This window comes from Lonchura striata, chromosome 10, assembly GCF_046129695.1.
Source record: "Lonchura striata isolate bLonStr1 chromosome 10, bLonStr1.mat, whole genome shotgun sequence".
In the NCBI taxonomy this organism is placed as follows: Eukaryota; Metazoa; Chordata; class Aves; order Passeriformes; family Estrildidae; genus Lonchura; species Lonchura striata.
Window position 1 is genome coordinate 25,838,988 of NC_134612.1, and position 23,601 is coordinate 25,862,588.

Below are 23,601 nucleotides of genomic sequence, written 5' to 3' on the forward strand. Positions count from 1 at the left end.
TGCTGCTGCCTATTAAATAAATGGCCAGTCTTTTGAGTCCTAAAAGGGGATTTTTAGCAAACAAAAAGAAAAACAAGGCCAACACAGCTTAGACAACAATAGCAACAAATCTCGGTCAAAGGCAAGTGACCCTCGAGCTGCTCTGGGCATATGGAGGTCTCAGTCCTTTTCAGAAAAAAACCTTCCTCTGCTTCCCATTAGCCTTTGGCTGACTTACTGGGAGGAAACTGTCCTGGTTTGGCCTCTCAGCTGCTTCCTTCTGCCTCCCAGCAGAGCTCTGAGCCTCCTCCTTCACCCCAAACCTGCCCAGGTGCTCCCAGGGCACTGCAGGTGCTGGGTGCTCTCAGGATCCCTCCCCTGAGCATCGCAGGGGAGCCAACCCAAGCTGCTCAGCTCCTTTCCCAGCAGCAAACACACATCCTGACAGGGCAAGGGATTAAATCTCTGCACTGAGCTCACCCAGAGACCCACTTCTAATGACTGCATCACCTGCTCCAGGTCACCTCATGTCTGGGTTGTGCCTGCGGGCTGGAGGTAGAAAGGAAGGCAAACGGAGTAAGAATAAATAAAATAATTAATCAACAGAAGAGGCATGTTGGCATTACTGTGGATAAGTGACTCCCTTGCCATGGCAGTACATCCTAAAGATCCTGGAAAACCCACTTGGAGTCCAAGTTTGGTTTCAGCATTCAAAATGCAGCTGCTAATTTTAAACAGATTTTAAAGAAGTTCTCCAGCTTTTCTAGGAATGTCCATGTTTAAGATGGATTTTTGGCCAGATTCTGCAATTCCCACCAGCCCATTTCCATTTTCCTGGAAGCACCTCCTCTAGGATGCTTACAATTCAAAAACAAGAATTTGATCAAGGTTGAATCATGGCATGCAAGGTTCCAGCCCAGCAGCAATCCTTATTTATTATATTTGGGATCAAAACTTCCAAAATTAATATAGTTTCCTTTTGGACTCCTGGGCTACAAACTAAACACAATGTATTCTATTTCAAAGAGGCTTCTGGGGAAAATATAAACTCCAAAGAGAATTCAAGCAACCAACAAGAACTCCTGAATGCACCTGAGCAGTGCAAATTAAACAAGCATTGTAGCACCCTGGACATCAATTTGTATTTGCAAGTTTCTGCTCCTTGAGAAATGGATTTTGGCAGGTAAGATTTTGAGGAAAAGGTCTTGGAGAGACAAAAGCAGCTTTCCCAACCCTTCAGCTCCTGGTGTAACCCAGGCCCCAAACGTGCCAGAGGAATCTCCCCTCCCAATCAAGCGTTCCCCCTCTGCTGCTGCTGAAAGGCAACGAGATCTCTCTTTACAACCCTCGTCTTCCCCAATAAATTTTGCATGAAAACACATCAGCCCAGCCCAGAATTCCTGCTGGCAGGCTGGGAGGGTGATGAATGTTTAATGCAAGCAGCACCCCCAGCTCCGTGCCAGACAGCAGCTTTGATCCCAGCACAGCTCCCGAGGAGTTCTGGGGTGCTCTGCCCCACACAACTCCATCACCTATATGCAAATCAGGGCCAATTACCATCAGTGACTTCCTACTGCACCAGCTGGGAAGAAGGGAGGGGAAAAATAATCCTGTGCCAAGTTCCAGGAGAGTCTGACTCAGAAAAGTCCAATATTCCCACTTTACTCCTGAGGTTTTCTCCAAACAGCAAAAATCTCATCAACAGCCATCAGTCACCACGTGCCATCCATGGGCACTGGGCATGGATCCAGCTCCAAGGGGTGTGGGGAAATGCCCCTGGAAAAAGGTCCCCAGACAGGGGGACCTCAGGGAAACTTCAAAGGAAAAATGGGGATTGTGTTTGAACAACAAACTCCTCAGCTCTGTAATACTGACAGGACACAGGGAACTGCCAGGGGGAAGGGATGGATGGGATTTTGGGAAGGAATTGCTCCCTGGGAAGGGGCTGGCACAGGGTGCCCAGGGGATCTCCAGTGTCCAGGACCACCTGGAGCAACCTGGTCCATGGAAGGTGGCCCTGCCCATGGCAGGAGCTGGAGTAAGATGGGATTTAAGGTCTGTCCAGCCCAAACCATTCCAGGATTCTGGGATTTCTCAAATATTTAGGAAGCTGTGAAACCATTAATGCCCAAATGTATCAATAACCTTATTAAGGATCAGCAATTAAAGCAGTGGTCAGGTTTGATTAATGGTTCACCACTTCTCTTAAGAACTGAGGAGCTGCTCTTAATTTATTCCATTAAAAATTGTCAAAATCACTCGGAGAAGTAATCCAAAATTCCACTAGTACACAAGCAACGATGAGACCCATAAATCTAGAAAAAGGTATTTTAAACTAACAAGCTTTTAGTAGCTTTCTCCCTCCAATTTAACAATTAGCAAGGAGCCTTATAAAAACGCATCTCAGAACAACAGAATTTGCATGTTTTGAAGCTGATCAAGACTTGAAACATCAAAATTCAACAGCACACCCAACCAGGTCAATGAAGACATGCATGCAGGTTGTTTTAAAACAAGCGAATTTCAAAAAGCATAAATAAAAGATGAATGTAATGCTTTGATTAGTACAAAAAACAGTGGGAAAACATGGTAGTACTGTAAAACCCCTCACTTCTGCAGACCTGGACAGGCTTCCTGCATGTAGATGTTGCATGAGATTTGGGAGTGGAGGGAACTCCCAGCCCACATTCCCAGCAGCTGCTGCAGGATTTCCCTCCAGAAGGGCTGGATAAGTGGAACATCCCTTAGAGCATCTCAGGGTATAAGAGAAGGGCTGAGCTGTTTCACAGCCCATCTCATGAACAGCTGGAGCTTCTCCAGCACTCCAGAAATTCTGTGTTCAATGTTAGAGAATCATCACTGAAACGGGGAATGCCAAAGGACAATGCCCAGAATGCGATTTTTAAAAAATAATTTTAGTTTTTTACTTTTGAAATTTCTCTTGAGATGTTTACTGTGACAAGATCTCCCTTGAAACAATCTAAAACTGCCCAAAAAAAACCTCAAGCACAGACCTTTCCCCCTCACATCTACAAACACAGCCAAGCCAAAGACAGAAAAATCATCATTAGGGTTTACAAGAGCCACAAACAAATTTGCTGCTTAATTAGTGAAAAAAATGCATTTTGATTCTGTCCTTTAGAGGAGCAGTAAAGCCCCAAATATACAACATCTCTCAGAGAAGCTGCAGTGCTGCCAAGCTGAAATACCTCCTTTTATGCAAAGTTAAACTATAAAGTCAAGCAGCACCTGAGAATTTATGTCCCTTCTTCTTACAGTCTGGCTTCAGGCTGATCTTCATTACAGCTCCAAAGCAGCTATTTTGAATAAATACATTGCAAACAGCCATGAATTTAAACTGGGAACCAGACCTGGTCCTTGAGGTGCCTTTGAGGCTCAAATCCTGAGGCCACAGGATTGTTTCCACTACAGAGTCCCTGATGCTGGAAGTTTTGGAAGAGCTCTGTACAATAATGAGACTTTCTAGACTCTGGGTCCAGAAATTAATCTGCTTGGAGTGTCCAAATTGGATCCAACTTAACCAGGAATTTTCCTGCTGCCACAGAGAATGAAGGAAAAATTCCAGAAGCCAACAGAAGCCCACATGTGGGTGGAAGGTGCTGCCCTAGAAATTCCCCAGGAGCATTTTTCAGCAGGAATCCACCCAAGTGAAAGTCATGAAGTGACACCTCAGTGGTTTTTTTTTTTTGGAAGGGATCAGACAAAGAGGGAAAAGACAAATAGCCCAGGAAAGGCTGCACAAGAGCATAATACATAAAGCAGAGGGAATTATTTAAATTACATAAAATGTAAAAAAATTACACTGCCTTTCCTGCAATTTGTCATCAAACCCAAGTTATTCCAAGCAGAAACTGGACTGAGAGCAGGTTCACCCAGAGCAAGGCTTCTGCTGAAGCTGCATTTGTGAGCCTCAGCCAAAGCCCAGGAGGAACTTCTGCCACCGGGAGGAGGTGTAGGTGTGTGTGAACAGTGAAACCTATCTTCTCTTAGCAAGAAGCCCTCATCCTTTCCAATATTCCCCATTTTTCCCCTAAATTATGGCTATTGCATATGGGAAGACTGTTTATATTAACAAATTGCAGAAAGCTCTTTAAACCACCTGAAACCAAGCCAGGGGAAAAGGGTGGAAAATTAAACCATTACTTAGTGCAAAATGTTGCCACAGAACTGTAGAATCCTACAAATCCCACCCTCCAAATACTCTGAATATTCTGAATAATATTCTAATAACACCCCACCTTTCAAACATTCTGAACTGATACAAACTTAGTTTATATAAAATACAATTTAAGATAAGGTCAAATCACTACAGCAATCTTGGGGGGTGGGTGACCCCAAGAGTGTAAAAATCCTCATTTTCAAACCCACGTGGCCAAAGAAGAGTTCTGAATGTGCAGGATCAGCTTCTCAAGGTTGTTTATTTTCCCTTCTCTAGAACATTCTCTCTCTGCCCTGCTGAGCTCTGTCCAGCATGGCCATGGCATTCTGTCTGTCCTCAGGGCGGTGTTTGCATTTTACACCAAAAACCACCTGTGTCATGTTTACAATAATGTGCCAATATTGATAATTTATGTTGGGCAGTGTGTCCCTACCTTAAACCAACAGAAAAGTGTCACCATTCTCTCTCTGCCCTGCTGAGCTCTGGCCAGCAGCTCGGCCGTGGCGTTCTGTGCCTCACCTCGGGCAGCGTTTACATTTTATATCAGAAATTATGTGACTATATTTACAATAACGTGCCAATTATCTGTCATTTATGCTGGACAGCGTGTCCCTACCTTAAACCAACAGAAAAGTGTCACCAGCACAGCAAGACACGGAGGGTAAGGAGAAGGAGAAGAAAGTCAGGACACGCCCAAATCCTCTATCTTGTCCCCTTGAACCCCATTCTATAAAGCCCCAAAATTCTACTTTTCCACCCTGTGTTAGTACAAATACCACACTACTCAAACCCTTGTGGTTTGTAATTCCTCACACAGAGTTGGCAGCTTTTTTCCATGGGTAAAATGGAAGCCACAGGTGTTTTTGACTTGGTGCCAGGCTCTGGGGACAGCCAGGGCAGCCCGGGGGACGTGCTGGGTCCCCGCACAGCGATAAGGACACGGCGCTGCCGCCCGCCTTCGCTCCAGGCGCGTCATTTCCCGTTTCACTCACCCGGCCTTGGTGCCGTGAGCCTCCTTCTCCTTCCCTCTGCCCTTGTCCTTGTCCTTGGCCTTGTCCTTGTCGCGGCCCCTGCGGCGCTCCCGGGAGGCGCTGGGCGTTCTCCGCTGGCCGGACCGCTCGCTGCTGCGGCTGTAGGATCGCTGCCGGGCCCGCGAGCGCGACCTGCGCGGGGCACAAGCACAGAAGTCAGAACTCCAAATGTCCCTCCAACATTTTTGGAGGTTCCAGGCCGTGCTCAGAAGCATTTGAGACCCTGGCACAGCTGCAAACAGCTGTGATTTTGGGTTTGAGCCATGGGATGAGTTACCAACCTTGCAGGAAGAACAAGAAGTCACAAAAGTTTAGATATTACAGTAGAAGTAGTCACAAAGTAGAGAGAAGAATTATTTAGTATTGTACAAGGGGGTTTTAACACATGTACAGGGGGGTTTTTACTTTGTACATGGGGGACAGAAGTTCTAAGATAGAGGAATGTAGGCTGGTCCTGTTCCTCCTCTTTTTTCTTCCTTACCTCCATGTTCTTGATGACATTGGCATTTATGGATTGGTTTAGAGTAGAAAATCACCATTTAATATAGGTAATAGGCATTGGGAAAAACTGTAACCATGTAACACGCAATGTACCATATAAAAGATAGAAAATCACCATTTAATATAGGTAATAGGCATTGGGAAAAACTGTAACCATGTAACACGTAATGTACCATATAAAAGATAGAAAATCACCATTTAATATAGGTAATAGGCATTGGGGAAAAACTGTAAACATGTAACACGTAATGTACCATATAAAAGATAGAAAAGCACCATTTAATATAGGTAATAGGCATTGGGAAAAACTGTAACCATGTAACACGTAATGTACCATATAAAAGATAGAAAAGCACCATTTAATATAGGTAATAGGCATTGGGGAAAACTGTGAACATGTAACACGTAATGTACCATATAAAAGAGAGCAGCAGCCCCTGGCGGGAGAGAAGAAGACGAGGAAGAAGAAGAGGAGAAGGAGTCAGAGAGGATGTCAGGGTGTGTGTGCCTCTGCCTGAGCTGTGAGCAAACCACAGCAGCTTCAGGAGAAAATCTTTTAGATAACTTGCAATGAACTGCCTTGAGACCCAACAACAAGAGGCTGCAGAGTTTTCTTTGGAAGGAGGCTTGGAGGAGAGACTTTTCCACCACATGGAACCCCTGAACCAGACCCACCAGGTTGGAACAGACCCTCACTGCCGGGTCCTGCTTCCTTCTCCTGCCTCTGCTGGGGTTGATTCATGGTTGTCACTAACCCAAACCCTAACCAAAACTCTTGTGAGAAGCAGCCAGATAGTGAAGGAAGGTTCTCCTTCACTAGAGAAAGAAGGGGCTGCTTCTAGGCAGACAGAAAGGATCCCCAAAGTGTAAAATACCAAATTAGTCCAACAAAACACCACCAATTCCTCTGCCTTCCTCTGCAGAGACATCCAGGTATTTTCTCCAAAAAACAGTGGGTGAAGTCAAACATCTGACATCAGCAGGCCCCGTCTGCTACCAAGGGTTTCATCTCCAGGTTTTGGAAACTTTTGGCTACTCAGCCCTGAATCCAAACACTTTTTAAAATGCTTTAAAGGTCTAGAGTGAAAATCTCTGTGATCTCACTGCCCTACTTTCACAGTTACAAAATTTCACCATCAGAACAACCTGTCAGCCATTTCTCACCAGCACTGCACCTCAGCCTTGTTGTATACCCCACCTTCCAAATATCCTGAATTGATATAAACTTAGATTATTTAAAATACAATTTAAGGTTTTTATAATTTTGGATTTTATAGTTATATTTTATTATTTAATTTCAATAAATTTAATAAATAGATCTAATAATGTAGCACATTTCACAGTTTAATACCTTGAAACTGACAATTTAGCAAAATAAGTGAAAAAGAAAACATGGCTCCTGCTCTGAAAAGAGATGCAAAATAACTTAAAACACACAAGGCAGGATTCATCCATTAACAAAATGGAAAAAAAGATCAAGAAGTATTAGGGCTGGCTCTTTGTATGTCCAAAATTATTTCATTATTCCTGAATTTCTGGTAGAGGATTTTCTAAGCTGTATTTAATAATTTTTCATGCATCAATGCTACCTGAGTAGACAAGGAATATTTGAGAAAAATCAGGTCAAGTTTTCCTTGGTTTCTTCTACCTGAGCACCCTGGACTTTGGAATTGTCCCTTCCCAGGGCAGGGCTGGAATGAGATGGGCTTTAAGGTCCTTCCCAACCCATCCCATGATTCTACAATTCCATGATTCCCATGACAGTTCTGATGGTACCTCATGGAAAAGTTCCATTAAGTAGTGAGGGAAATGGGGAATTTTTAAAACAGTATAAAAAGTTTCTTTTAGCACCTCTCGGAGGGCAAAACTGCCAAGGCCTTTAAAAACCAAATCACACAGACAAAAATCCCTCCTTTTATGAAACAACAACTGCTCAATAAAACTCAACAATAGACTAAGCAAAAGAAAATCCTCCATCTGGATGAGGCTATAAATTACATTTCTGGAACTTGTCCAGCACATGGGAGTTCAGGTCCCTGTTCCTGCCAGGAGCAGCTCCAGAGGTCAGGGCTGGGTTCCTGTTTCAGCAGCTGGTACCTTCCAACAGCAGCTCTCCCATCCTGGTCACTCTATTAACACTAATAAATAGATCAAATTACCACTGCACTGCTGTATTCTTAACTGGAGAACATTTGCTGGCTCAAAATGGATTTTTAGCATGTCATCACAAATGTGAAAGTGTCCATCCACCCATCCTTACTCCTCAGGCAGAGGAAGTTTTGACTTGAAAGGGAATTCTGGATATTAAATCTAATTTTTGTTTGGCACAGAGACACTACTTTTACATCATCACATATTTACAGAGCACTGCCCTAAACCCACTATTCCCAGTAACGTTGGCTTCTCAGAACTCTGCAGGTGAGTCCACAACAGAAAATAAACCCCAAACAACAGAACAAACACAGCCCTGTAGCAACACAAATCACCTTTAATCGATGCAGGGCCTCTCCTCACTTAATGGCACAGTTCTCCCACCAGGAGCAACAGGAATCTAAAATATTTATTGCTAAAGAACTTCAGTTTCTCAGCTCAAATCTGAACTGGAGTTCACTTCTACCTTTTGCAGGTGCAAATAAAATTCAGCTGAGGCAGGCTGGATGTTCAGTCCCTGGATTTCTGCTCATTCCCACCTCTGTGCAGAACTGGTGGCAGGTGACATTTATATATAGGAAACAGCTTTTAAAAATTAGTTATTGCATGGAATCTCCCCATCCCTGGAAGTGTCCAGGGGCAGGATTGGAGCTCCCTGGGATAGTGGAAGGTGTCCCTGCCATCCCTCCCTGGGCACCCAGTGTCCCACACGCTCACAGGGATGGATTCCTTCCAGCATCCCATCTAAACCTCCCTCCATCAGCTTCAGGCCATTCCCACTCGTCCCATCCCTCCATGGCCTTGGCAAGAGTCTCTCTCTACTGTTCCTTAATTCCTATTCAAGTATCTTGCAAGATCTACAGGACAGGAAATCTAGATAAAACTTCCTGAAATGGAGGTCCCAAAAGCTCCATCTGCGTCCCCAGCTCATCACCGAACCACAACAAAAGACCACATATCTGGCAGAGCAGACAAATTTTCTATTTTATCTGCTGTTGAAAAATGACAAGAATCACAATTAGTCCTATTAAAGCAAGACCCCAAATGTTCAAATTATGGAACTACCAGAAGAAAAAAAAAAAAAAAAAGAAGCTGTAGAGGAGATTTCCAGCATGGATCCCCTTCCCCCCAAACGACACCCAAAACACCCACCCACCATGCCAAAGGTTAAGTCATTTAGTCAAGTTCAAAGATCTTCAAAGGGTTCTTAGATCCAGATAAGCCCATATGTTCCCAAAATTCTGTGAAAAGCCATTACTTTCCAATCTGCTTTTCATGTCTAAGTTGCAGAACACACAGATGCTTGGCATCACTCGGGATCCCTAAATTCTCACACCAGATAATCAAGGCTCACCAATAACTTCCTCATCTCAAACCCTAAGAAATGGCTTTATTCCACGGGCCGCTTGTAAAAACTGAAAGTCTCCATAAAAGCCCATTCAGTTACTGCACAATAAGTGTTAATTTGCTAATTTCTTCACAGGTAATCAATTAAAATGTAAAATATTGGATAAAATTAGTTGCACTAAATTTAACAGCTGCTCCATAAGCATAATTAGTTTCACAAGGGCCATATGTATTCTGAGCAGAGACCGAGTTGAAACAAATAAGCGGATTTTAAAACAAGTTTGAGGAAATCTGCATTTAATTAGCAGGTGGGCACTACAACTGCATAATGTTTTTATACATTTATATTTATGAAGTGACAGAAGATCTAAAGGCTTTTTAAAATGGCGTTTATTGTTTGAATGGGAACTGTTTTGCTGCATGCTAAAGTGATTTAAATCCTTATAGCCCCGCTTTGAAAAAATCATAAATGGTGAAAGAAAACATGTGGAAAACTGTAAAACTAGAAAGAATTTGCGACAAAAAGCAGAGCCACATACCATAACCAAAAGGAAACTACACTTAATTAAATGTACACTACATCTGGAATATCAGCCTAATAAAACGTGCAACTATTAATTCTCATTGTTCTAAAGGAAATGAGGTCAGTGGCGTTTAGTATTTCCCCAATTATATTGCACTAAAGTGCTGAACTCTATCTTAGAGGTCCAATCTAATCTCTTCAAAAGGTTACAACTGCAAAGGAGAGACTTTTTTAAATGGAAGGAGGAATTAGAGCCCAAAACCAAGACAGGGTTTGTTTTCTTCTCTTTGAGCTCTTCCAGGAAAGACCAATTTTTGCAAAAATAATCTTTTTTTTTTTCTTGGCAAACAGCACCCCCCACTCCAAAGAACGGTGCAGAGATGTCAACTTCTCTCCTGGAATTCTTCTAAGCATCTCTCACCTGACACAAGCCTTATTAGATTCTTTTTAGCTCAATGGGCACAAACAAAAGCCAACAAATTCAGGGCTCTTTAATACTTCAGCCATAAATCCAAGGGCTGGGCCAGAACAATGGAACAACTGCGCTGCATCAAGCCTGCCTGCTCAGACTGGCAATAAAGCCAGAGTGCAAACACACAAGTAATTGCAGCAAAATGCCATGTTCTCTTTCAAAGCATATTAAGAGAAAGTTCCTTGTTTAACTCAACTTCACCACTAGGGAAAAAAAAAAATAAATAAATCACAGTACGAGTCGTTGGTAAGGCAAAATAATTTCAGGTATCAATTGCAGTCGTTCAGACTGCAGGAATTATTAAAGAGGTATATATAACGTAAAGGTAGCTGCCTCTATTAAATATTGCAGGTCATTATTAGATTGCAATTTTAAAATGCATGTCTTTGGGAAAGTTAAATATAGATACAGGTATGATAATAGTAATTTTTTTTAATTTACTGTTCAATATAAGGAGTGATAACAAAAGTAGACAGCAGCAGAGTCAAGAGTTTGAACCTGAAATGAGACTGATGCTAAGAGGAAAAAGTTGTTTCAAACCAGCAGTTTGGACAGGCAGTAAGTGACAAAAGATATTTCAAAATAAGGGAATATTTAAGATTTAAAAATTATCACCCACACTGCCAGAGAGAAGTAAAATAAAAAGAACTGGGACAACAGCAACTTTTTTGGAGATGATGGAAAATGTCTTTCCCCCAGGATTGTACCATTTAAATGTTCACTCAGCCCATTTTTTCCTGGTTGCCTTTTCCTCAGCCTAAGCAGTGACAGCTCCAGGATTTGGCTGGGAGAGGAAGGATTTCCTTGCTGTTATCCTTGTGTGGCAAATTATGCCAAATGCAGAACTGAGGAGATGGATTTGCCAAACACCAGCACCAAGTCAGCCCAGCAATTCCCCACTTTAAATTTCCCCAATTTAAAGGGATTTAAATTCCCTTTTAAATCATTCCCTTTTAAATCATGGGCACTAAACTATCAAACATCTGAGGAGGTGAAATTCCCACAACTGTAATTTTGAGGAGATGGAGTCACTGGAGAAGCAGCACGGAGAGCAGAACCCAGGGATGGGACATGGATGTGCTGCCTTGGCACACCCCGAGCTCCCCACATTCCTGGAGAACCTCCTGCTCCAGATTCCAAGGGGGATGAAGAAGGTGCCTCCTCTGCCACAAAGCCTTGGTTATCCTACAAGGAGTCCTTGGGAAGGATCCAGCCCTGGAAAACCCACAGGAGATCAGCTGGGAGGAGGAGAACCAGCCCCAAAGACATCGAGAGCCCTAAATGAGCCTTGGGGCCACAGTGCTGTGCCCAGAACCTGCATCCCATGGAATCCAGGCACCATTCCCTGCATCCCATGGAATCCAGGCACCATTCCCTGCATCCCATGGAATCCAGGCACCATTCCCTGCATCCCATGGAATCCAGGCACCATTCCCTGCTCATCCCATGGAATCCAGGCACCATTCCCTGATCATCCCATGGAATCCAGGCACCATTCCCTGCCTCCATCCCATGGAATCCAGGCACCATTCCCTCCATCCCATGGAATCCAGGCACAGCTCCCTGCTCATCCCATGGACTCCAGGCACCATTCCCTGCCTCCATCCCATGGAATCCAGGCACCATTCCCTCCATCCCATGGAATCCAGGCACAGAGGAATGGGCCATGGGAGAGAAGCCCACCAGGTTCTGCCAGCTGCAGGAGCACCTCAGTGAACATTTAATTCCAAACCAAAACCAAAAATAGACTTTACCGAGTGTTATCCGAGAACTAAATCATGGATTAAACTGCTGCCACCCAAGCAGGGAGATAAACCATTTATTTCTTTATCAATCTGCTTAAAGACTCCTTCCTAAACTTCAACCTCAAATTAAGATCATCAGACAAGAACCCATCTGGTTTTACCTGACATGAATTTCCCTCACATCTTCTCAGAATGTTCCAAAGCAGGACTTTTTTCTAAACCTATATTCCTGTAGCCACATCATGACTGAGCAGAAAAAAATCTGGAATCTAATTCTAATAATCTTTAGGGAATAAAATAATAAAGAAACCAAAGTTAATAGAGAAACTGGTATATTGTCCTATTAAACAAACAGCCAAAAGCCTCTCCCATTCCTTGTCCTTTCTCATCAAAGCAGTTGTGGAATTCAAGGGCAAAAATGCCACACACTCCTAAAAAAAAAAAAAGAGTGCAATACCCAGCTGCAGGTACATTAGATAAAAACTTCCATATAAAATGAAATTAAGGCTGATAAGGGAAGTAAGTATTATTCCAATAATCTGAAAACAAAACAAAAAAAGGCTCAATTGAGTTGAGAATACCCAATTTGTCCTCTGGTCATACAAAGAGTTTTAAAGCACGAGGTGAGGCAAAAGCACAACAGTTGCCCATTTCAAAGACACCAAATTCCTTCCTCTCCCAGCCAAACCCCAGAACTGTCCCTGCTTAGGCTGAGGAAAAGCAACCAGGAAAAAAAAATGGGTTGAATGAAAGTTTAAATGCTGCAATCCTGGAGGAAAGACATTTTGTATTTTCTCAAAAAACAAAAAAAAAAAAAAAAAAAAAAAAAAACAAAACAAAAAAAAAAAAAAAAAAAAAAAGAAAACTTGAATTCTACAGGAACAAACGAGCCCCATATTCTATGAGCAAGCAGATCCATCAGACCTTGCAATTAATTCTTACAAGCACATGGAGTTGCTCCCTTCTCCAAACAGCTGGAATCTATTTGAAAAAACAAAGGTGCAGCTTTGCAGCAGGACTCTGGACAAGCAGCCCAGGTTATTCCTCCCTGCCTGTGCAGGCATTAGTGCCTCTGCATCTGCCCTGGATGGATCCCAGAGCCAGGGAAAAGGCTCCAAGTCATTTTCCAGATGGAATCACGACCCTGGCAATTATTTGTTGTAAATTTGACAACACCTCTGATATTATGGTAAAACGTTAAGGGACGGACAGGAGAGATTTTCAGGTTGAGATTTTCCACTTCCCCTGTGCCTCAGCTCAGATTAATTACAGGTAAACACTGCTCCTCTGTCTGGCTGGGACAAACCCAATAATTCAGGTTTTGGGATCATAAAACCTCCAAGATTGAGGCCCCAGTGACAGTCTGAGCTTAAAGACTCTGTAATATTTGTGTCCTGACTTCCCCAAATTGTTATTAGACAGCTGAAGGGAATTACCTAAACAGATATTTGAAATCAGCTTAAACACCAGGACACCACCTGCTCTCAGAAATGCAAAAAAACCCCAAAAATCCCAATTTAGGTCATGCAGCACCAGCACTGGCAACTGAAGTCTCAAAGTGCCACCAGCACAGAGCCCAAATTGAAACAACAGGGGAAAAAACCCAAATATTCCTCATTCTTCAACACTGCAACACAGTTTAAAAGGCAAAGAAAACATCTGCTTAAAGACAGGATTAAGGCATTTCCTAGAAATAAATACCTAATTTGGAAGATTGGGAATATTGAGACTGTCTGGATTCATAATTACCATAAACAACACAAATAATAACACCTGGATGAAAAGCTGTGTCCCTACCTTTTCCTGAGTAAAACAAATGAACCCATTCTCTGTGCTCACAGCTTTGAAAAAAGGCAATTTTTTTCTTTAATTCAGTGATAACCAGACAGGTCGAGGTTTAAATTTTATGAGATGTAAAAAAATTTAAGGTATTCCACCTGTACTTTTTACCACCACATGCTTATGAAGAATATACATTTTCAGAATACCTCATTTTTCCAAAATAAAAACAAAATAAACTTAGCTTTTTAAATGAAAATTGCTGTAACTGGACTCCAAAAATCAAGTCATTAAAAAGCTTTAGAAACACACAAGGAAAAATATTTCACACCATCTACCCAAAATTCTGTGGAGGGACAACATAACATAAAAAGTTTGGATATTTTGTGTCTATTTTCCAGTGCACACTCTATAAACACATGGATAATTTCCTAATTTCCATAAAAGTTGGATGCATCTCCCTTTAAATATTTTGCATGTAAGAAACACAGAGCAGACAGAGGAAAGCAGGGGCTGGTTTTATATTCCCCTGCATGAAAACAGAACAGCTCCATTCCTGCAGGCTGCTGAAGACCACGGAGCTGCCACCTTTATCAGCCCCAAAAATCTCCTTTTCTGGGAGTTAATCACCTCTAACCCTGCCCAAGCCTAATTCTTATGGCTAATTAAAAATTCCAGGGAAGAAACTGAGACTATTTCATTTACTATTCTAAAAATTAGTGTTTTCCTCATGGAATGTGCAATAGTGACATAAAATATTGTCATATAAACCACACCAGAAAGAGAGAATCAACAAAATTCAAATTGTTTTTTTAAAAAATACATAAGGCAACAGAAGTACTTAATTATTGTATTTCAAAATGTGTTCTGACTGTTCTGATCAGCTGATGATGCTGAGCACAAACTGGCTGGTGTCAGTGCTAATTTAAGTGGGGAATAAAGGTGAATTATGATGTGATTTCTACATAGCTAGGCTTTGTTTAAAAAAAGGGTCTCCCAGAACTTTCTTCCAAGCTCTGCTTTTTGTTTAAAACACAAAAGGACCTCACAAAGGCACAGCTAACCCAGGAAATAGTGACAGGTTCCTGACGCTGGAGCAGCTCTTATGGACCACACTCACCTGCATTTCCAGACCTGAAGGCAAGAATTAAAATGAAAACTGAATTATTTCCATCACTGAGACTATTACCCAAACCAAAGAAGTTCAGGAATTCCAAAAAGAAGTTCCAAAAATAAACCAGTACCTGTCGTGTCACTCAAAACCTTCCACAATTCTGTCCCCACAACTCTGGGAAGATTCACACCACCATGGTGTTAATTAACACCATTAACACCATCCTGGGGACCTTGGAGGGGAGGGAACAGGAATATAATGGGATTTTGGAACTGAAATGTGTAACTTACATCGAGTTACCAATGTACAAACCAAGGGAAATGTGTCCAACACCCCTCTGGGAGTCACTGCTGTCCCCAGCTGTTACTGCTGTGTATTTTGGGGTTATTTTACTGATCTATTTTTCATGCTTCTCCAATTTTTTCTCCCTTACTGGTTCCTGCTGCTGACCAAGCTCCAAGTCTCTGGCATTTCTCTTCTGGATACTCCAGAGGGCAAAGAGCTCCATCCCAGCCAGCCCTTCCCTGTCCCCATCACCTGAGGCTCAGTGAGTGGCCACAGGTCATGGGGGTGCCACCACTCCCTGGCTGAGCTGAAACCACTCCCTGGCTGAGCTGAAACCACTCCCTGGCTGAGCTGAAACCATTCCCTGGCTGAGCCGAAACCATTCCCTGGCTGAGCCAAAACCACTCCCTGGCTGAGCCGAAACCACTCCCTGGCTGAGCCGAAACCACTCCCTGGCTGAGCCGAAACCACTCCCTGGCTGAGCCGAAACCATTCCCTGGCTGAGCTGAAACCATTCCCTGGCTGAGCTGAAACCCATTCCCTGGCTGAGCCAAAACCATTCCCTGGCTGAGCTGAAACCATTCCCTGGCTGAGCTGAAACCACTCCCTGGCTGAGCTGAAACCATTCCCTGGTTGAGCTGAAACCATTCCAAGAATCCTTCACCCCAGAGCTGGGACTCCCCACAAACCCCATGGCTTTGTTTCTCCAGCTCCACTCACCAGCAGTGATGCTCTGAGCAAGGCCAAGGCTTCAGTGGATTATTCCGAGAATTCCATCTTTTCTCTTGGCCCAAGGGAGGGAACACCCCAAAATTCAGGTGTTTTAGAGCCACCAGAATGCTCCAGCTCTGGCTTTATCCTGCTGCCTGATCCACATTTCCAATGCTCCTTCATCCAAGGGCCGAGGAACAACCCATCCTCCCACCCCTCACCATCACCCTCCGAGGAAGTGGGTACCATTTGCACTGAAAGTCTAATTTAATTTAATTTCCCATTTTCCATATTATATGGATCTAATTAAAACAGCAGTTTCACTCTAAAATGCATTTCCTAGTTCTGATCATCTACTGAGCAATTTCCATCACAACATATTTGATGGGACTCCGTAAAGTAAAATTCCTAACCAATAAGAAAGGCTATTTGTATTTTACATCATTTTTCTGTATTGAATATTTGCTTACAGAGTAACCAAAAAATTACCCTTAGAGAAGTCTCACAATTAAACAAGTTTTTTAAAAAATTGAAACAATTCTGCAGCTCTCCTCAAAGATTTTTTTTTTTTTTGTTTACACTGCCACAATTCATTTGCTTTAATATTTATCTATCTGCTATTGGAACCAATATCTATCAGCTATTGGAACTAGTATCTATCAGCTATTGGAACCAGTATCTATCAGCTATTGGAACCAGTATCTCACACATAAATGACATTTTGGTCGTTTTCTAATTCATAACTCTTTTTAATCAACCTTACACTTGAACCATAATGATCGTTTGGGCTCTGCATTAATATTAAATTCCTCCAACCCCATTTTTTGTGGCCACCGTGGCACTGCTGACCTTTCCTTTCTCAGGCTGCAGTGTGCTGCCCGTGTGGCTCCTGTAGCTCACAGTGCCCTGCAGATGGTTGTGATTACACCCAGCGCTCTCCTGATGGGATCTCAGCCCCACAGAGCTGGGGAGGTAAAACCCCTCCAGACCCCTCTGCCCTCCCCAGACAGGAGACGTTTTCCCCTCTCCACTTGCAGAGGGGAGCCACGACATTTCCAATGGAACTCCTGCAGACCCAACAGAGATCTGGGATTATTGCTGCTGCTGGGAGATGTCCTGGGATATCAGAGCTGTCAGCAGCTGGGGAATGGATGCTCCCAAAGCCTGGGAAGAGCAGGGTTTGCTGCTCCTGGCTTCCTCCCCCAGCGCTCAGCCCTGGCTCCCTGGAGCTGCCCTGCCTCATCCCAGGGTACAAATCTCCACTTGGGAACCAGTCAGGAGCTGGTTCAGGGACAAGTGGCTCAGAAAGGTGCTGCAGCTGAAGATATGGCTTGCACTGGAGCTGTCACAGGGCTCTGGAAGAAGCTCTGGATTCCCGGGAAGCCGGCGATGAAAGCGCACCCGGCCCGACAGAAATCCAAACACAGCCACAGACACAATTATTTTACTAATTGCTAATGAATACAGTCAAGTGGCTTCAAAAAGCCAAACTTTGCTTGGACTACTTCAGGTTTTGACCTCTGCAGGAGCAAATGCATTTCAAACTGGAGCCCACCAAAACTGATTAACGGCGCCAGCCAAGGCCAGCGCGGAGCAGGAGCTTTTTTCCATCTATCACATGGCCCCGAGGATAGTTAAATGAACCTTAAAATGGCTACAAACAGCTCAATGACTACACAGAGTCCTGCCAATTAGAAATAATTAGGCAGTCATTTTGGTGGTAAGTCTTTTTAAGTGCATACATAATGATGCAATGATGCTTATTAGCGAGCTCATACGAGCTCTGCTCAAACAGCCTGGAATAATTATGCAACTATCACAAAGCCTTGCACATCTCTGTACTTCACCTTAATGCATTTAAAAATCCACTTCATTACCTCCAGTAATTAATCCTCCATTAATTGCAGGAAAAGCCCAGTTTACCGTGCTTCGTTTCTAATTATCTTATAAATAGTTATGGTTCTAATTAATGTGTTCATTAAGCTGAATATCTTTCTCAAAGCCATGCTCAGAGCAAAGGTTCTGCTTTTGAGAGAAAAAGCCTAACTAGCCATAAGGTGAGGCCATTTTGGTTGTATTTGCTTTTATTTTAGTATATTCAACCTCCTAATTGGCATTTAAAATCTAATTTGGAAGAACTTCAAGAAGACTATATAGGAGAAAAATAGGAAAAGGCTTTGGGTTTTTTTTCACCCATTCTCCAATCAAGAAGCTCAGAGCTTTAACAGGAAAACTTTTAGCATCTCTTTTTGATATAGACTGGGAACAGCTTTTCAGTGCTGTGCCACAGATTAATTTAAATTCTATCACAATTCAGTTTATCCCTGCATGTTTCCATAGAAGAGAATGAAAAACCGTGGAAGAAAAATAGATACCTAAAAGCTTATACCTAAAAATAATAAACCCATGCTGCTGGCTTTGCCTTCATTTCTAAGATATAATCCTGTGGCACAGAATTACAACCAGAATTTACATCAGTTATTTGAGCTGAGCATGACCTGACCCTTCAAATTCATTGAGAGGTTGCCTTCCTAATAGATACGGATATGATCCAATAAAAAACACAACTGGAAAATATCTTCTAATAATACCCATGGATAAGGAAACTCCCCATTGAAACATTTCCCAGGATTTTGGAGGCTTGCTTGTAAGAATTTTGCAGAAAGCTTAAGACTCAAAATAAAATTCTACAAGAGTACAAGCAAAATATTTTAGTTATAGTTATAATTTTGGTATAGATACTAAATTCCCATCTCTTTCTAGATTTCACTTTTTAAATATGCATTATCTATCTAATACACTTATCTTCAGTTACACCATGCAAAAACAAATCCAAGTTTTCCCATCTTTTTGTTACCCTCACCCATATTTAACATTAAATATTTTGTTCAGAGAATTATTCATACTCTATTTTAACAGCAAAAGGACAAAGGCTCTGCACATGCCTGCAATTATCCCATTTCTTTTGGGAACCTTTTCTTCCTAGAACATCCCAGCTCAGGAAAATCTGGAATCACTGAAGTGCAGCTTTGCCATGGCCCTGCCAGGGCTGAGGTGTGATGCCAAGAAAGCTGCACTAGGAGCAGATGAATTATCAGCTCTCCATCTTGCCCTGGAATTTTTGGGAGCCTCAGTGTTGGAAACTGGGAAAATGTAAAGCTCAGGAGTTCAGATGTGGGAGGAGAAGCAGCAGCACAAAGGATGAAAGGACAGCCAGGGAGTGGCAGGATAGCAGAGTTTTAATCAGATTAATCAGGAACTCACTCCCAGAGCACATTGGGGAATGGCACCAACCTGGATCCCACAGGAAAACGGATTTTTATGGGATAAGGTTTGGGAAAAAGGTCCCCAAACCCTGCCCACATACAGCCTGGTCCTGCTAAGGAGCAATGCCTGGAACCCCAGAAAAAACTGGCAGCAAAGAATTCCAGGGCACGGATGCTGTTTGTAGAGAATCAGGGGATGCTTTGGGCTGGGAGGGACCTTAAAGCTCATCCACATCCATGGCAGGGACACCTCCCACTGCCCCAGGGTCCAGCCTGGCCTTGGGCACTGCCAGGGACCCAGGGGCAGCCCCAGCTGCTCTGGAATTCCAGCCCAGCCCCTCCTCACCCTCCCAGGGAACAATTCCCTCCCAAAATCCCAACCAGCCCTGCCCTCCAGCAGTGGTAATTCATTCCCCCTTGCTCTGTCACTCCACACAACCTCTCCATATCATTTCTTCAGCAGAAATCCATTTTTTGCCTTCCCCATTTTAACCAGATTCTGTTCCTGCTATACATTATCAAAATTAGAAAGAGCGAAAGATGGGAATAAAAAGTACATTTTTACTGCTAAATTCTACTATTTAGTATTTCACAGTGGAAAAAAATCACTCCTAGAAATGAACCCTGGAAAGGGCAACACTGTACAGAGCAAAGAGGGTCTTGGATTACCAGGGCATCCTTAAGACATCTGCTTTTGCAGGGCTGCCTCGAGAAACACGAGCTGTGCAGCAAAGAAAAAACAGATTTTATTTCATTGCCAAAGCTTTGGTAGCAGAGAAAAAAGAGAATTAAAAAAATAAAAGTTAAAATATGTAGTGGTTTAGAATGTAGACACACTTAAATCAAAAAGGCAACTCCTCATTAAGGGGAGCTCCTTTTCCAAACAGAAAACCCAAGCACTAAAAAACCCCAACAAGCTGCAAAAGCACCTTTTTCCAAAGGGAGGAATGAGAGGTTCTAGAGCAATGAGCTCTGCTTTAAACACTGTGTGTACCCAGCACCTGGGCTGCACAAAAAATCAACTTTCCACGGACTCGGACTCGAGCCTGAGCTCCAAATGAACAGCACTTATGCATTCAGAGCTTTTTTAAGGCTCCTTTTTTTGGTTTTATACCAATGAAAAGCATCAAAGCCGCTGTCACTCGCAGCTCTGTGGCTTTATTGATAACTGGAGGGCCCTTGGCATTGCCTTGTGAAGTTTAATTTCCCAAAGTGGTCAATTAAGGGTGGGCGATGAGCTCGGCAGTGCCTGCTGCCCCAGGATATCTCCACTGCTCCTGCTCCACCTCTGGGCCTTTCCTGGACACAAACCGATCATTCCTCTTGAAAAAGTCACTTATTGCAACAAAAAAAAAGATATTTTTAGAGGCTGGTGCTGATACAACCTGGAAGGCAACAAGATCCTAAATAAAAACTGCAGGGCTGGATTTACTGGGGAAAAAAATAAACATGAGCTGACATTACCATCAGCAGGATCACACTCAGTAATGTTAATTCCACCTTCCTGCCCCAAGCTTTTATTTGAAGTTTCATGAAAGAAATGCTGCAATATCTTAATTAAACCTATTTGCTAATGGACCAAAGGCTTAAAACTTTCCCAGCAGTAAAAAGAGAGAGAAACATGTAATGTTTACTGATTTCTCACATACTTGCACCTGAGTGGTTTAACTTGAGGAGCAAGGATGGGGAGAAAAAAACATGCTAAGCTGCAGATCAATACTTGAAAGGAATAGTAACTCCAGTGGCTACAACCAGGCAAAAAATTAAGCAATCCTAAGAATTAATGACAAGAATAAAATGACAGGAGCACGGAATGGCTTGGAATTTCAAAAGCAATGCTCTAATTAAACAGCACTGCTTGATTTCTGCCAGCACTCCTGTCTGCTTCTCTTTGGAAACTCCTCCTTTGGCATTTCCAGAGGGTTTTCCCAGCTGCAGAGGGCACAGCTCTGTCCCTGGGTGCCCAGCAGCAGGAGAAGGGTCCTGGCTGTCCCTGTCCCCACTGCCACCCTCCCAGCAGAGCCCGCTGCTGCCTGGCCAGCCCAGAAGCCTTCCCTTTGTCCCTTCCCTTTGTCCCTTTGTCCCCTTCCTGAGCAGCCACCAGCAGCTGTCCCACGGCCACACCTCTGCTCTCACCTGGAACATCACCAGCTGCAACCCCACAGCTGCAGCAACCTGAAATTCCACCTCCAACACCCCTAAAAACCAGCATAACTCCACACCACTACAGTGGATCCTTGCCCACCACTGCAGACATTCCATTCTTTTTATTTTTTAAATCAATCTCTCCTCTACATCCTCCTGCTCCTCCATAAACTCTCCATGCCCATCACAATTTTACTCTTTATTTATCTGCTGTCCACTCAGAACATCCATCCCTTTTAATTTCCTCTCCCCTAAAAAGCTTTATTTTTATTTCAGGCCAATGCTGTTTGAGGAAATCCCTCCTGAAGTTTTCATAGTGAAGCCCCTGCTCTGTAATCCATGAAAAGTTCTCCAGCGTGTGCTGAGCAGGACAGACAGACACAAAATTACTACAAATTGTGTCCTGATCCACTAGCTCTCATCAGCTGTGAGGTCTGACAGGCCAGGTTTTAATGTGGAAAGATTCCAGCACTTTAATCCCACACTAAAATAACTGCATGGAAAACAGGAGACCAACTGAAGACAGGTACCAGTAACACAAATACAAAAGCATTCAGTGATATCATCTTTAAAAAGTCTTATAAACTGTGCAGTATCAACCCCTCAATAAAATATATAACAGCAATTTTTTTAGGAAGGGATTAAAAACAGAAAATTCCCAAAGACCCCTAAAAACCATAATCAGTGGGGTTTTACCATCAGTTATTTAATGACTCTTTTCACACTGCACTTGAGGACTCTGCTTTTAAACTGCACAAATGAAGTGCTGAACACAAAGGCTGGGAGGGCTGGGCCCAGGTTAATTCAGTTCACTCTGCTGGAATAATGGCAGCTGCTTTTGCATCCCCAGTCCCAAACCTATCCCAAAGGCAGCCCTGAGCAGCAGCTCCCCTGCCCCTGGATGCAATAACCTGCACACTCTGCAACGTGAAATTAATTAGAGTGGAGGAATGGTAAAGAAATAAGATGTAAAACCTGATCCAACACCTCCTTCAGCCACACTGCCAAGGATCAGCTCCCCAGGCAGGATTACTTCCCACATCATCTTTTTTTTTTTTTTCTTCAATATGTATTGATGCACTTGCTGGTTTTGTCTTGATTTTTAAGTTGAAGTGCATTAAAGATATTTCAAGGCAGCAGTTTGCAGTTTATCATAATGGGAAAAGCCAAAGACATTTGGCAGATAATAAAGCAAACTTGCATATTCACAAGCAGTTCCAGGATTGGCTGAAATCGGGGAATAAAGGTCAACATTTTTTGGTTAATTCTGTTTAAAGCTCCGTGAATTAGAAGATTTGTGCTGCAAGTTCTGCTGCAGAGTATTTTGGATGTGATTAACTGGCAGAACAATCGCAGTGGAAGCTCTCCCAATATTCCCAGGGCTCCATCCAGCCCAGAATCCTGCAGGAGCCGAGCTCCCGCACGCCACAGCGGCAGAATATTCTAATAAGAACTCTCCTAATCTTCACCCAGCAATAATTTCAAGATGATATTATTATTCTCATTTCCTTGAATAATATCCATACTCCAGGGCCATTTTCCTTCTCATATTCAATATCGGGCATGCTCCTATCAAGATTCCTTTCTTCATATCCTGTCACGGTATCAATCACTGCCTGCTGTCCACTCAATCCACTTTTGATTTATCAGCCGCCGTCTTCCCGGACTCCATAACTCGACCCAAACCATTTTAGCAAGACAGTGACAAATAACACCCAGGATCACATCAACCTGTTCCACTTAGTAAACTAAGGAACAGGAACTGTGACATCCCTCCATAAGTATTCCCTGCTATTCCCCAGCCTGATGTATATTAATGAGGAGCTGCTATTTGAAATGCTCCTTCCACATCAGCATCTAATATGATCAAATTAGGAAATGGGATGATTTATTAAATTCTGTGCAGCTGAAATATTCCTTCCCAGCTCTGCATGCGTGGCTGCAGAGAGGGAGCTGTTGCTTCCAATTTTTCCACAGGAGGATGTGCCTGCGCTTCGCAGACGAATTATTGGCTTTAAAAAGATTGTGAGGAGGCGAAATGTTATTAAGCAAATGCTCAGTAAAACAAACTAAATCGGTTTTAAAATTCCTAATTTAATGTAAATCTTGGTTGTTTCTGCTGAAATTCAGTTTGTGATCTTATTAAGTCGTATTTGCATTGTACTCCCTCACTGGAGGACAGCTTGGAATTTATAGCATTACTGGGAAGCTCCACTTTTTTGACTTTAAAAATGCATCTAAAATGGAATAATTATAATATGCACAAGTTTTCCTATCTTCTCAAATCAAACAAGCACTACTGGGAAGCTCCACTTCTTTCACCCTAAAAGCTGCACCTAAAATAAAACAGGCAACACATGCACAAGTTTCTT

At 42.9% G+C, this 23,601-nt stretch overlaps 1 protein-coding gene across 1 annotated transcript in view; it reads right to left on the reverse strand.

Annotated features, from left to right (window-relative positions):
- Positions 1-23,601, reverse strand: part of LOC110476133 (uncharacterized) — a 124,291-nt gene that overhangs the window by 92,792 nt on the left and 7,898 nt on the right. Inside the window, exon 5 of the mRNA XM_077785752.1 lies at positions 5,152-5,322. Coding sequence (XP_077641878.1) covers positions 5,152-5,322 — 171 coding nt within the window. The remainder of the gene's footprint in view (positions 1-5,151; positions 5,323-23,601) is intronic.